A 16,131-nucleotide genomic window follows, 5' to 3' on the forward strand; every position below is an offset into this window, starting at 1 on the left:
TTTCATGAGTTTTACTTTCTTTGTTGAAAAGTTGAGAATGGGACTATTGACCTGCATTCTTCACAGGACCAGGTGATGCAGTGCAATTCAGCAGCTGGTGCTGGATGGACCTGGGTTTGAATCCCAGCCCTGTCACTTACCAGCTGTGTGACCTGGGGCAAGTTACTTAATCTCTCTGTGCCTTGGCTTTCTCACCTGTAAACTGGAGATAATGTGAGTGCAAAATAGACTGAAGACTATGAGACAAGGTTTACTAGTGAACTCTTACATTCGAACAAACACTGAATTGCTAACAACCTAATCAAATCCTCCATTAAGAGCATTGGTCACAGTGTATGAATGAATGCTTAGCTCTGTACGAGGAATGACTAGGGATACAGGGGAACAGAAAACCTGATTTATGCCTGGAGAGACCAACAATCCCACGGGAGGAGAACAGTTGTACCTCGGTGAAACAAGACAACAAAATCAAGGGTGTGATGATTCAATGCAAATTCAAGCAGAAGGTTCAGGAGGTGTGAGTAGCAACAATCATGTCTTATGCTTTTACCCTCATTGCAGTTCACCCGGGGCATTCATAGACGTATCAGGTGAAGTAACGGGCGGTCAGAAGGTGGAGGGTCTGGACCTGGGAAGCTACTTAGAGGAGGGAGTTCTTTCAATAGTCATAGATTTGGATCGGAAGAGGGCATTTCTGATAGGACGAATCCAAAATATGAAGGTGGGGAAGCTGGTGGCCCCCAGTGGACAACAGAGGCGTTGAAGTAGGCCTACAGGAGACTGAGGTTGTGCCTTTGCATGCACTTCACCCTCAGGGAGTCACACGGCTGGCTTCTCAGTGTTCAGGACTTGGCTTATATTATCCCATCACATGTATCTTCCCTGGCCACCTGCTGTTGATGTCATATCATCCTGTTTTATTTCTTATCATACTTTATGTTTTATGGAATCATTCTATGTATTACATTTGATTGTTTATTCTGCCTCCCCTAGCAGAATGAAAGCTTCATGAGAGCAAGAACATAGAACCCATAGTGATGCTCAATGAATATTTGTTGGATGAATGTACAAGAAGGTAGAAAGATGGCTCAGAATTCTAGCTTAAGGAATTGGGGATTTTATAGGAAGTTATAAAGACTTCAAATAAAACCTGTATCGAGGTACGTTCTATGTCCCCAGAAGGCCTTTTTGTAACAGGAGTCAGTTTATTTTTGCTTAAAATGAGTCTGGAGAATGATGTGAGTTTCCGGGAGTATCCATGGGTGAAGACAGGGTAGGTTGCGGGGCCATCAGTCTGCAGCTGTGTTAGGGCAGTGGTTCTCCCCTGAGCTTCCCATTAAAGCCCTGGGGAAATTAAAAAATTCCCAGTTCCCAGGCTGTACCCTAAAATCCAGATCTCTTGGAGTGGGGCTCAGGCTCTGCATTCTATAAACTTCCCTGGCAATTGCACTGTGGAGCCAAAGGTGGAAAACACTGTGCTAGATCCCACTCACGTCACTTACAAACTCAGGCAGGATCGACTAGCCTGTCTTACTCATATTAAGATGTCAAGTAGAAACCATAACTCTTCTTTTGATCTTCCTTACAGACACCCTGCCCAGAGGTGAAGTGCGGCCAGCTAGCTTCTTGGGTACATTTATGTATTTGATAACCTGTTTGGACTTAGCCATACATTTCTGTCTGCTGGGGCAGGCCAGTCCTAGCCAGGACTCATATGTCCTCTGATGAAACATTATTTTGGGGACTGGTGGCTGGCAACCCCTGACCTGATTTCTGTTCTGCTGGCCCCATTGGCTGGCTCAGTTCCAGCCTCCACTTTCTCTGCCCTTGTGGTGGCCACATGGTCCAACTTCTACTTGTCACGTCTTCAGCAATGCTGGGGGCCTGGGGTGACTTAACAGGGTTAATATTCATTTCATGTCACATGGAAGATGCCAAGCCAACATTGCAGCAAATCTCGTGTCCCTACTCTCTCCAGCCTGGAGAAGGCCAGGTGACCTGAGGTCTCCCTCTTGGAAAGGGACTGTTGAAACGCCTTTAAACCTTCTTGGCCTTTGAAACCCGTTTGGCTGAGTGTTGTCCATTCCCCCATCCTCTGTGTGCCAAGATCTATGTTAATCTTCCGGGACTGCATAGACCATGTGACCTCTGATGAAATCGAACATCTGGGCAATTAATCTACAGATCTGCTTCTAATTGGACTAATTGGCATGGAGTTGGTAGAGCTGTAGAGAGACCTGCTGCTCCTGTCCGGACTCTCGATGCCAAACAAAAGAAGCAACTGGTCAGTCCTTCAGGCTGTGGATGCCCTGGAACCGCTGAAGACAGTTTGCTCAGTCTACTTGCCTCTTTTCCCCTCCTCTCCCCTCTCTCTGCACCAACATGTGCTTCAGAATGTGATTTTCATGAATCATGTCCCTGTGTCTTGTTTTGGAAACCATGAGTGACTGCTGTAAACACAGCATCGAATGCCCCTGCTCTTCGGGTATCCTGAGATATACAGTGGCCACAGTGGCTAAGCGATGGACAGCCCTTCATTTAACAAATGTACTGAATAAGCCCGTTGTGAACACATCTTTATTGAGCACCGACTGTGTCAGCCACTGTTCTAGTCACCAGAGGTACAGTGTGGGAGGCAGGTAACGTTAATAGACAAGCAGAACAAATAGCTGAGTGACTAGAGATGAGATGATTTGGGATGATGATAAGTGCTACAGAGGTGGCACTGCATAGAGAAGAGGGCAGACGAAAAGATTAGATATGAAATAATCTCGTGATCAGGGCTTCCCAAGTGGCTCAGGGGTAAAGAATCTGCTTGCAAAGCAGGAGCCACAGGAGACATGGGTTTGATCCCTGAGTTGGAAAGATCCCCTGGAGGAGGGCATGGCAACTCACTCCAGTATTCTTTCCTGAAGAATCTCATGGACAGAAGAGCCTGGGGGACTACAAACCACAGGGTCCCAAAGAATTGGACATGACTGAAGCGACTTCGCATGCAAGCACATGTGATCAGGGCTGGCAGGGCAGTGAGAGATGTAGAGAATTGTTGTGTGGGTTGGGCCTGGAAGGCTGAGGAAGATGTGGTCCTTCATCTCCTGGATCTCCTGGTCTACTTGGGGACGTGGACAAAGAGAATGATGAATAATACTTTAAGGGCTCTGATGGAATTGTGTAGAAGGGAGAGCTTAGAAGGGGGACTGGCTACATGAAGGTGGGGCAGGCAAGGCAAGAGTGTGATGCTACAACAGAAAGGAAAAGTGGAAGTCAAAGGATAAAGTTGGGGGCCTTCCCTGGCAATCCAGTGGTTAAGACTTAACCTTCCAATGGAGGGGATGCAAGTGCAGTGCCTGGTTGGGGAGTGAAGATCCCACATGCCTTACAGCCAAAAAACCAGTACATAAAAAAACACAAGAGAAGCAATATTGTAACAGATTTAATAAAGACTTTAAAAATGGTCCACATAAAAAAAATTCTTAAAGCACACACACACACACAAAGGATAAAGTTGGCTGGAAAAGGGGAAGAAGGAAATTGTGCTAGGTGTTCATTTCTTTCCAGTAGTCATGTACGGATGTGAGAGTTGAACCATAACGAAGGCTGAGCACTGAAGAATTGATGCTTTCGAGCTGTGCTGCTGGAGAAAACTCTTGAGAGTCCCTTGGACAGCAAGGAGATCAAAGTAATCAATCCTAAAGGAAATCAACGCTGAATATTCATTGGAAGGACTGATGGTGAAGCTGAAACTCCAATACTTTGGCCACCTGATGTGAAAAACTGACTCCTTGGAAAAAACCCTGATGCTGGGAAAGATTGAAGGCAGGAGGAGAAGGGGACGACAGAGGATAAGATGGTTGGATGGCATTACTGACTCAGTGGACATGAGTTTGAGCAAACTCATTGGATCACAGGATGGTCTGGGAGAAGGGGGTTCCAGGTGGAGGAAACTACAAGTACAGAAGTCTTGAGGCAGGAGGAAGCCTGGCAAGTTTGAGGAACAGGAAAAAGGCCAGTGTGACTGGTGTCTGGTGAATAAGGGGAGAGTGGGTCAGTTCTAGAAGGAGTCAGAGATGAACCAACCAGAGAAGCAAAACACAGATATGAAGCCATTGTAGTGATTCAGACTAGAGAGGGTGGAGGCCTGACCTGGAGTGAGAGCTTTGGAGGTGGGGAAACATGGAAAAGCGACAATACTTTGAGTGATAGAACTATCACAATAGGACTTCTGATTCCTGGCCCTTGAGGACTGAGGGATGGGATGAGTCAAAGATGACGTTGGCTTGAACAGCTGGGTAGTTGGGCACGGTTACCAAGGTGGGAAGACCAGGAAGGGAACTGGTTTTGTGGGGAAAATCAACATTTTTCTTTGGATGCCTTTAGTATGAGATGTTAGTTGGACATCCACCCCTGGAGAGGAAACATAAAGGCTTGAGGTATAAGAGTAGCAGCCCCTTCTGATCAGTGTTGGGGAGAGCTGTGGTTAGGAGCGCAGCAGTGCTGGCTGTGGGATGAGACAGCCTGGGGGAGGGACGTGCCTGGAGGCAGGGAGACCACCGCAGTCTGTCTTGTTAGTCCAGGTGGGGAAAGGTGGGAGTCCTGAATCTGTCTGGTTTTTGCAACTTAGATTCACTTCCTCGTGCAATAGAATCCTTTGTGATTCCATTTCCGGAATCATGGCCATTGAGAGCAGAGGATGGGGTGACTTGGCTAGAGAAAAATTCAGCAAGCATATAGGGAGCTCATGTGATGGGTCCATCTCTTTGCTTTCTGATACTTTATCTCATTTAACCCTCACTGAGATCCTACCGGGTAGGTTTAGCTCCTCTGCATACGTATGAATGAAGTTGTTACTGATGTTTTTGGTAGACTCAAAATGACACTGAATCAGTGACCTCTGAAGACATCTCTTGTTAGCAAGGATCTCTGTTGCCTTGTTTGTTCTGGAGGTGTATTGTTCTCATCTATGGAGGCTCTTCTACCTCTGTCCTTAAATAGGGAAGCTTCTGAACTGTTATCACTCCCATTTCACAGAAGAGGAAACTGAGTCTCAGGAGGGCAAGTGGCTTCCCAAAGCAGTACAGCCTGAGAATGGAGTCTCCCCGGTCTTTCTGTCTTCTCAGCCCCTCCTTGCTCTTAATCACTGCACAGGGGGTTAGGTATCCAGAGAAAGAGAAGGCAGTGTTGGTGCCTTGGAAATCTCTGATCAGAAGAAAAGCCTGTGTGATCATCATGGACAGATCAGTGCTTCAGAAGGAAGAAAAAGTACGTACCGTGTGGAAACCCTCTTGTCTGATACACTGGGTAAGGGAATTGGGCCATTTTATTTAAGCGGAAAGCAAAGAATCATTATAATGAAACATACATGATTTTATTGTTCATATAAAGCATTCAAATATACATCGATTTACTGAGAACTTTTTTTTCACAGATGAGCCACTGATGGGCATCAGTGCTGTCGTTCATTCTTTTTATTATAAATGCAACGCACCTTGGTCTTTCCAAAGTATTTGATTTACTTTCATAGAAACAAGAAGTCTTTCCTTTTGAACTTATAGTTGATTGACTTCTTTGATAATGAATTACATAATGTAGTTACAGTAGTGAATACAGTAGGTATAGCCAGGTTAGGGAGCAAATACAAGGCATTCTTGCAAAAGGCACAATCCACTGGAAGGGAAGGCTTCCTGCCCAGTGCCCTACCAGCCACCAGTCTTGTGAGCGTCCAGGACCTCCACCTATAGACTCTATAGAGAGGATGGGGCATGTTACTTAATGTGGCAAATTGGTTAAGTGAGATTCAATTAAAAGATCTCCTACTGATAGAAATACATATACAGTGCATATCTGTATGCACCAGACACTTGAAGTGAATGAAATACTTGTATGGAAATGATTTTTCTTTTCTAATTTTTGTTTCTTCTGGCTCTACCATTCCCAAAGACTGGTTCTAATTTGAACTGGTTCAGTAAGATTTTAAAAACAACAACTTTGATTTTGTTTTCAGTGCAGTTAAAAAAAAATTAATATGTGGGTTGGGTTCAGAGTTCAGCCAATTAGTGTGTCCATTTTGGTTTGTGAGTCATATTATCTTGGTCCACATTACTCACAGTGAGGAATGATTCAAAACCAGTGCTTTTTTCCCTTCTAGCCCAGAGTCTAAAAATGCTTCAGGCCTCTTTTGTCCTGAGACATCTTTGTTCTAAGGAATCCTGAAGTCACATTTATCAGGGAACAAAAGTCATTTACAGGAAGAGACTGGCATGAAAACCCACTGTCTTATGATTCTGACACTAATGATGGTCTTTGTTTCCCTTTCCTTTGAGCTGTATCAGTATTGGCTGAACACATTATTATTTTTTTTTTTTTGGCCACACTACATGGTATGTAGGATCTTAGTTCCTCAACCAGGGGTCAAACCCATGTCCCCTGCATTTGAAGCACAGAGTCTTCACCACTGGACCATTGGGGAACTCCTAGCTGAACACAGTTTGAACTCATTGAAAGTTGGTTGCCTTAGGAACAGAAGACTTCTGGTTTAGTGTTTCTGGTTTAGTCACAAAGGAGCCTTGGAGCATTGTCTTCAGAACCTAAGGACGATTCCTTAGGTACCTGGTAGGGGAGGTTCAAGGACCACTCTGCCATGGCCTACCCTTTCTCCTGAGATCTGGGCACAAAGTCTGCCATTCAAAATGGAGATCCACTCAAACAGTGGCACACGCAGGCCACTGTGTGGTTTTCTTTGCTTCTTTCCATGGCTTTTTTTTCCAGGAACTTCCCTCCCAAATAAAGGAAAGTTTGATAAAAGAAGAGTGAGTCCAATGCTGGCTTCCTGGGTGTGCGACCAGTGATTCTGAAAGATGCTAATTATGTGTCATTGTCTCACAACGTTTTCAAGGTGTCAAAAATCAGACGTCCCTGGTGGTCCAGTGGTTAAGACTCTGCCGTTCCACTGCAGGGGGAACAGGCTTGACCCCTGGTCGGGGAAGTTCTGCATGCAGTGTGGTATGGCCAAAAAAAGAAAAAAACTCAATGCCATTTCTATATGTTAACAACATTCTTGTGAAAAGCAAAATTAAAAAAAATACAATACTGTTTATTTTTTTAAAACATGTCAAATGTCTTCCTAGCGTGAGCAGTGTGGTACTGAATGAAAGCTGAAGGTATGGTATGAACTCATGTTTAGCTTAATGTGGTTGCAGGTGGATTTATGTCTATGTCTTGAGACTTCCCTGGTGGCTCAGAAGGTAAAGTATCTGCTTGCAATGCAGGAGACCTGGGTTCAATCCCTGGGTTGGGAAGATCCCCTGGAGAAGGAAATGGCAACCCACTCCAGTACTCTTGCATGGAAAATCCCATAGATAGAGGAGCCTGGTAGGCTACAGTCCATGGGGTTGCAAAGAGTCAGACATGACTGAGTGACTTCACTTTCACTACATCTATACCTATGCAGCCATATTATCTATCTACATGTCTGCATAAACAGAGGTATGGGTGCATACCTGGGTTAGTATATGCACTTATATTTCCAAACTCTGTCTACTGAGTGGGCCTGGAAGCAATGAGCACATCCTGTGCCCAGATTTTGGTTTCTAATATCATTCTCCCATAAAAGGAAAAGGATTTCTTGGAGAAATGGCAGGTTGTAGGGCTGAGAAGGAAATGCAAAATGAACGTGGAACATCATATAGTGCCAGAAATAAAAGACATATTCAAGAAGCAAAGCAAGAGGGTATGTCCAAGGGACATAGGAGCAAACTGCAAGAGCTCCCAATAGACAAAGCTGGAACAATTTGAGCAATGAATAGTATAGTCTTGAATTATAACCCAAAGTTGTTGATGTTCAGACACACAGAGTTGTGTCCTACTCTGTGACCCCATGGGCTGTAACCCACCAGTCTCCTCTGTCCATGGAATTCTCTAGGCAAGAATGCTGGAGTAGATAGCCATTCCCTTCTCCAGGGGATCTTCCTGACCCAGGGATCAAACCCTGGTCTCCCGCATTGCAGACAGGTTCTTTACCATCCAAGCCACCAGGGAAGCCCATCTTAGTTCACAAGTTGTGACAAATGTACCATATAAATGATATATTTGGGAAACTGGGAGGAGGATATACAGGAACTCTCTATTATAATTTTACTTTTCTGTAAACCTAAAACTTATAAAATAAAAAGTCTGCTCTGAAAGCCTCCCCTCTCCCAGCCACTTTCCTTTCTCTTGACCTAATGTCTTTTAACATACTGGTCATCATCACTCTGAGCCCTGGTCATGGAAGAAACTGTCGTGACACAGACAGGCAGCCTCGACATCTGTCTGAACTCAGTGTGGCAGCTCTTGCTGTTGGTATGGAGAGGTGAAAACCATTTCCCAGCACTGTTGTTTGTTGGCTTATCTAGCTTCTGGGGGCTTATCTGAGGCATTTTTATTGGCTGTAGTGTGATCTGAGAAATAGTTTGCTGCCTGGAGGAGTCCTGGGCATCGCTCTTTTGCTGCTGAAGGAGCCAGACTCTGCACCCCTGACACAGGAACACAGTGTCCTAATTGGCCTGATACCCTCCTGAAGGCAGCCTGGGTATCCCTTTCTGCTTTAGCATCTATCTCTGTGTATGTGATAAAACCTCTGTCTCATCTTCTGGATCATTGTTCTCATCATTTTCTTCTTAATCTTTACTTTTAAACACTCTCCTTAGATTTACAGGAATTGATTACATGACTATGTGGGGTGCCAAGAGGGGCAGAGTATAATTTTTTTTTAAGAATAAGAAGCTGGTAGAAGCATTTTGTTCAGGGAGGAGTCTGTTGATGGCCTCTCATACGTAAAATAGATTACTTACAGTTCCAGGACCAGGCCATATGGCACCTCAGTGAATATTAGTGGAAGGCGCCCTCTTTAGGCAGCTGCAGTCCTAGGGCTGGATTTCAGGTCCCAAATGTTCTCTTGGTCAGGCATCCTTTTGCAGCAGACATCATACACAGCCATTCATTGTGTCCCTAAAATGTATGGTAGGGAGCAACCCACTGCCGTGGGGGAAGAGGATAATCACTGTTCAGGATAATCACTTCTTATGCAGGTACCTGGGGACGGGGTATGAACTGTCTCGGGAGTCTTTTGGAAGAAATGGGATGGAAACTCACAGCAAATGGAGTGCTAGTGTTGGCTCCTGTTGGTTCATGGGAGCCAACTGTTACTTTTTCACAAATTTGATGAACTGGTTGTTAATCACAGTCACTGTTAAAAATTATATTATATAAACCTACAATTAAACTGGGGCTTCCCTGGAGGCTCAGTGGTAAAGAATTCACCTACAATGCAGGAGACATGGGTTCAATCCCTGGTCCAGGAAGATCTCCTGAAGAAAAAAAAGGCAACCTACTCCAGTTTTCTTGCCTGGAAAATCCCATGGACAGAGGAGCCTGACAGGGCTACAGTCTATAGACTTGCAAAGAATCAGACACCACTTAGTGGCTGAGCAACAACAAAAATTATATTGATAACAAGTGTAATGGATACTCAGAATTTATTGCTTTCTAATTATTTACTACATTTTACTTGTATTCATGCTCTTGAAATCATTTGCATCTATTGTGTCTGTATAATGGGAGGATTGTATGGGGGTGCACTCTTCTGTATCCTATGTTCAGTAACATTAGTAATTTGAAATTGACTACGGTGGAGTATTTACACCGTGGAAATCAGCAAAGGCTAGAGATCAGTTACCCCTCCCCCAAGAGAGTTAACTGTTTATCATTTACCAACACACCACAGCCCTTCAATGTAATCCAGTGGGATCCAGTGTTTCTAGAAACTCTGTGACATGGTCACGTGGTTCTAAGTCACTTTGTGGAAAGTGAAGTTGCTCAGTTGTGTCTGACTCTTTTCAACCCCGTGGACTGTAGCCTACCAGGCTCCTCTATCCATGGGCTTTTCCAGGCAAGGGTACTGGAGTGGGTTGCCATTTCCTTCTCCAGGGGATCTTCCCAACCCAGGGGTCGAACCCGGGTCTCCTGCATTGTAGGCAGACGCTTTGCTGTCTGAGCCACCAGGGAACTTGTACATTGTGGAAAGGGACACCAAATTGTCTAAGAGAAACTCAACACTGAGAAGAGGGAGGGTGGGCTGTCCTGGGGCTGTGCTTGGGTGATATCACTCCCCACCATGCCTTGAGCCCAGTCATATTGGGAACCCAGATGGTTCCACCTCTTAACCACAGAGCTGTGGATAAGAGGTGTAACCTCGGAGTTTGAACGTGGGGCTCCCCCACAGGAAAGACACTTGGAATCAGACCCAGACACCTTACTGTGCCCTGTGGGTTCCTGCTCCTGCCTTGCTGACCACCTCTCACTCTGCCTTCACTCACAGAGCATCAATCACACTGGCCAGCCAAGGCTTTCCAGATCACCCCTGCTCTTTCCCATGTTGTCCCAAGTTGCCCTCATCTATCCTGGATGCTGAGTCTCCTCCACCTGCTATGGTTGTTGTTCAGTTGCTCAGTCATGTCCAGCTGTTTATGACCCCATGAACTGCAGCATACCTGGCTTCCTTCACAATCTCCCAGAGCTTGCTCAAACTCATGTCCACTGAGTCGGTGATGCCATCCAACCATCTCATCCTCTGTCACCCCCTTCTCCTCCTGCCCTCCATCTTTCCCAGCATCAGGCTCTCCTTTTCCAGTGAGTCGGCTCTTCGCATCAGGTAGCCAAAGTATTGGAGCTTCAGCTTCAGCATCAGTCCTGCCAGTGATTATTCAAGGTTGATTTGCTTTAGGACTGACTGGTTTGATCTCCTTGCAGTCCAAGGGACTCTCAAGAGTCTTCTCCAGCACCACATGATATTGGAAACCTCAATATGGGTGATTCTATTATTCCTTAGGTCTTAATGTTCAATGTTTTCTCCTCTGAAAAGTAGATCCCAGCTGCTACATTTAAAGTGGTTCCTTTCTCTGTCCCTCAAACCCAACCATCACTTCATTCCTTTAATTGTTGGTATCATAATCTGTGATTATTTTCTCTCTTGGTTTGTTTACTTGGTCTCTCTGGTGGCTCAGATGGCAAAGAATCTGTCTGCAATGTGGGAGACCTGGGTTTGATCCTTGGGTCCGGAAGATCCCCTGGAAAAGGGAATGGTAACCCACTCCAGTGTTCTTGCTTGGAGAATTCCATGGGCAGAGAAGCCTAGTGGGTTACAGTCCATGGGGTCACAAAGAGTTGGACACAACTGAGCGACTAACACTTTCACTTTGTTACTTGGTAAATGTGTGTCTCCCACTGGACAGGAAGCTCTCTGAGGGCAGAACCAGGTGTGACTGATTGACCTTCGCATCCTCACTGCCCAACACTGCACCTGGCTAGCTGGAGGTTCTCTGTTCCTGCTTGTGTTTCGTGATTAGAATAGGAATGAGTCAGTTGCCCTCCAGCCCCTTGCCTTTGACGATCCTGAGTCCGGGTGACGGAAGAGCCAAAATAAAGAAGAGAAAATTGACAAAGGGTGGTCTGCCTCGAGGCTGAGTCAGACCCCAGAGGTCTGGTTAGGTGGAGTCGCCAGGGCAGCGGATGGCAGTCTGTGGGTGTTGATGGAGGCGGGTAGTTTGCTCATTTGATGTGATTAAGGCTCATGCAGGGTCCCAGCAGCCTGAGCTGGCTCTGGTCTGAAAGAAGAGATGGGAGGCCGGAGGAAGGTAAGAAGGCAAGTGGCCATTGCCGCTCAGAATGGCTCATGGAAAGGACACCCTGTTCTGGGTCCCTCTCTCAGGGAAAATATCCTGTCCTCCCCTAGCTGTAGTTCTCTTGTGGGCTGAGGAGACACACTGACCTGCAGCTGGAAGGCCCTTCTCTAGACCTTGTCTTTGTTGGGGCCCTGAGATGTTCTAGGCAGGCACCAACCTCTCCCCAAGGTTCACGGCAGGGCTGTGGACAGCACTTGGGTGTGTGGGCTGCATTGTTCCCACAGAAAGGGAAAATCAAGAAGGTGGGCTGGGACCCACAAAAATTGAGAGTGGGCCTGCACAAAGGGCTCCAGAACCCCTGGGAGGAGCGGCCAAGGGGCTGGAGCATACGCGGTGGGTTGTGGGATTCCCTTTGCTCCTCAGGGGGAACCTCAGCTTCTGCCCAGCTTCCCATAGGCAAGTGTCCCAAAGTCTGCGTCACCAACCAGCCGTGGCCAGGTGAGTCTCTGGGGGTGAATCTGTCAGGGCTCGGAAGGGAATTTCCTGGGGAAATGGGTGGTGATTTACCCCATGCACCCATGGGCCCTGCCTGCTCTTCCTGCAGCCCCAGAGGAGGGATTGGCACCCACTCCCCACCTCCTCAAGCCCCCTGGGTGGCAAGAACTAGCATGTCCCCAGTGAGCGGCCCCGCAGGAAGGCAGTGGGGTGGGGGCAGGGGCAGGTGACGAGTCAGGGCTGCCTGTCCCCCACCTTTGTCCTCTCCTTCTTCCCCATTCCCACTGGCTGCCCTGCCTCAGAGAGCGGGCCTCGGGGAGCAGGGAGGGGAGCCTGGACAGGGCAGGGGTGTAGGAAGGGAAAAGGAGGGAATTCCCGACCAGAGGATTGGAGGGTGGGGCACTCAGGGGACAGACCGGATGGGAGTTCTCTCTGAGGCAGCCCCCAGCTCAGGCAAAAAAACTGGCTTCTGCTTGTGAGTGTGAGCGGTGAGCAACATCAGGGAGGTGCCTTGTGCAGCAAACTTTGGGGGAAATCCTGTGTGGACGTGAGCTCGTGTGGCAAAGAGCTCAGACATCAGGGTCAGAAGGACTTGGGTTTGAATTCTGGCCCTGATTCATTCTTCTTATGTGTGACTTTATCGCAATGTCTTTTATTTTTTTTTAATGCCATACAGTATATATAATTATAAGTATATTTATAAATTGACATATAAATTTATAAATATATAAACATAAATTTATATAATGTAAATACATATAAATTTATAAATAAGTGTATTATATAAATTTTATAAATAAAATTTATATATTAGACATTTGTGTGTGTAATATATTTATATAATATATACTTCTATTTGTATATATATTTAATTTTATAAGTGGCTCATACAGCTCAGTATTAGAAAAACAAGCGACCCAATCAAAAAATGGGCAGAAGACCTAAACAGACATTTCTCCAAAGAAGACATGCAGATCTCCAATAAACACCTGAAAAGATGCTTTGTGTGACTTTGAACAAATGACTTTGCTTCTCCATCTCCCTCAGCCTGCTTCTTCCCCTGTGAAAGCCCTTTCCTCTCTTCTTTAAGTCAGTCGTCTCCTTCAGCACTCTCCAAGGATGGCTGTTTTCAGTAGTTTCTCATAGATCTCTTTGTACCCCGTTGGTTTTTCTGTCCTTACTATTCGCTCAGACACAACTGAGTGACTTCACTTTCACTTTTCACTTTCACACATTGGAGAAGGAAATGGCAACCCACTCCAGTGTTCTTGCCTGGAGAATCCCAGGGACGGGGGAGCCTGGTGGGCTGCCGTCTATGGGTCACACAGAGTCGGACACGACTGAAGCAACTTAGCAGCAGCAGCAGCATTCGCTCAGATCCCAAGAACTGGTTGTGTTTGTTTCCATTTTTTCAAAAAGCAAAGCCCAGCTTTGTCAACAAGTGAACATGAGTATGTTTTGTCACCGAACCATTTTACCTGTTAGAGCTCAGAGTGACAACAGTGACTGGTAGGCAGATACACGGGTGTGTTGAGGATGGGATGCTAATGGAAGTTCTTCATTGTTGATCACCCTTTTACAACCACTGGAAAGATATGGCTCAGGATGTTTGGGCTGTATACTCTGTGGTGGTTACACCGCAAAAGTGATTTCCCAGGCCCAAATCTGATCATGTTCTCAGTCACTCAAGCATTCCCAGGGACCACCATTGCGCAGAGGGCCAAGCCTAGACTTGGGAAGCAAAGCCACAGCTAATGTGGTCCAAACACACACCTCAGCAGCTTCACTGCCTGCCTCCCCAACCCTCTCCTTCTTTTGCCCACACACAAGCCCCAGAGGAACAGATTCACCGCCTCCTGAACGCATCATACGACAACAAGTTTCCAAGCCTCTACACATGTCATTCTTTGCTTTTCTGGAGAATTTCTGTACATTCAAACCCCAGCACGGCTGCATCTCTTTGAAGCACATCCCCCAGTTTCCCCAGGTGGAGCTCTGTGTTCTCCTTTTCTTACTCATGGGTGGAGAGTTTTACATGCCCATATTAATGTACTTAGGGCTTCCCTGGTGGCTCAGTGATAAGGAATCCTCATGCAAAGCAGGAGATGTGGGTTTGATCCCTGGGTTAGGAAAATCCCCTAGAGAAGGAAATGGCAACACATTCCATATTCTTGCCTAGGGAATCCCATGGATAGAGGAGTCTGGTAGGCTATAGTCCATGGGGTCGCAGAGTCAGACACGACTTAGTGACTAAACCATCACCACCATTAATGTACTTACAGAGTCTGGTGAATACTGAGGCATCTGTCAACACCAGTGATCTTGGAATGAAATGCCCAAGGTGTGGTTAGTGTTCTCTTTATCTTTGTGTCCCCAGAACCCAGCAACAGTGATTGGCAAGCAGTAGGAGCTTCAGCAGGTAAATGAATATAGACCCATTTTCATGTACTTTGTGCTATTTTCCCAAGAAAAGCAGTTACTAGTGTGGATTCTGGACTCAACCAGCTCTGAATGCAAATCTCAGTTCTGTCACTTGTGAATGAATTTAGCCAGGTTGTTTAGTGTCTCAGCTGCTTCAGCTAATAAATGGGTAACAATATTAACCTTAAAGGGATGTTGGGAAGATTAAATATGAAAGTAAGCTGCTCAGCAGTGCCAGGCACAAATAACCATCCAATGAAGGATGACTATGATAATTAGACCAAAGTGCCCGTGTTCTCATGACAGACCCCTTTATGTGGAGCCGCACGTGGCTATGAGGCAACCATCTTGGAACAGAGATGCTATTGGTAAGAATTAATCCATTTAAGAGTCAGACCATTAACCTTGATCCTAATGGCACTGTGCCCAGCCTAATTGTATTTGAAGATCAGAGAGAAGACTCAAGTGGGTCAATTGTCTAGAGGAGCAAGAAAAACCATTTAAACCAGGTAGCAGATCAGTGAATTATACCCTCCATTAGGTTTCATATCGACAAGTCCATTGTTTCCTTGCTGTTGGCCTCGATGTCTGTCCTTGGTGATTATCCATAAACATAACTGCTTGCATTTTCCAAATATGTTTGAATTTCACAAGTCATATATTTCCAGGACAAAAGCCAAGATGAAATCAACCCAGTCTTTGAAAAAGCAGCTGATGAAGGCATAATCCACATCTTTAATTAACAATGAGGATTTGAAACTGAGTACACAGAGGGAAAATGAATGAATTGCTTACGTTTGTCTTTCTTATACTTCACCTAGTCTCTCTTTACCCAAAACATCCATACCCCTGTACGACATATTCTTCTAAAGGTTTTATTACAAACGCATAGTTTTTTCATCAACTGCAGACTTTATTTGTGCTTAGAAAGCATTCAGTTATTACCCTCAAGAAAAGTTAAGAGGCTGCCCAGGTACTCACTAAGCCAGCATTCAGGGTGATCAAACGTCTCATGGTTGCTGCCCTTAACTTAAGCAGCTTGGCCTGGCCACTTGGCTTAAGCTGCCAAGGAAATAAACCAGGACCCTTGAGGGTGTTTCATGCTGGAGTTATATTTGCAAATCTGGTTTGGGAGAGGTTTTCAACAAAGGTTCCTTCCTCTGCTCCTGCTGCGCTGGGTTGGTTCAGTGCAAGAGGGCGACCAGAAGCTTCTGGAAGTCCCCAGAAGTATCTGAGCAAACCATGTCCGAGAGAGACTTCTGGTACTTCTCTTGGAATCTGGCTTTTATCCCCTGAAGGTCCACCTGTAAGATAGATGATAGCCAACAGGACGTTTATAGTGTTTTCACCATAAACACAGACAGCCACTGTTCTGAGCACATTATTCTCACTTGCTCATTTATGCCTCAGAGCAACCTTTGGAGTTGGAGTTATTATTCTTCCTATTTTGCAGCTAAGAAAAAGAAAGCTGAGTTCAGCTCCCCAAAGGTGGCAGAGGTGTCTGTGTGTCTCTGCGTATGTTCCAGTACAACTTGGCTTATGGACACTAAAACTTGAA

The 16,131-nt window shown here is 45.7% G+C and overlaps 1 protein-coding gene across 1 annotated transcript in view; it reads right to left on the reverse strand.

Moving 5' to 3' along the window:
* Window positions 1–15,464: 15,464 nt before the first annotated feature.
* ANXA13 (annexin A13) overlaps window positions 15,465–16,131 on the reverse strand; it is a 49,754-nt gene continuing 49,087 nt past the window's right edge. Inside the window, exon 14 of the mRNA XM_088844578.1 lies at window positions 15,465–15,877. Within this exon, the coding sequence (XP_088700704.1) occupies window positions 15,758–15,877 (120 nt within the window). The 3' untranslated portion in view covers window positions 15,465–15,757. The remainder of the gene's footprint in view (window positions 15,878–16,131) is intronic.

This window comes from Moschus berezovskii, chromosome 16 (genome assembly GCF_049115385.1).
Source record: "Moschus berezovskii isolate FMDL1 chromosome 16, NW_MosBer_1.0, whole genome shotgun sequence".
NCBI classification, from domain to species: Eukaryota; Metazoa; Chordata; class Mammalia; order Artiodactyla; family Moschidae; genus Moschus; species Moschus berezovskii.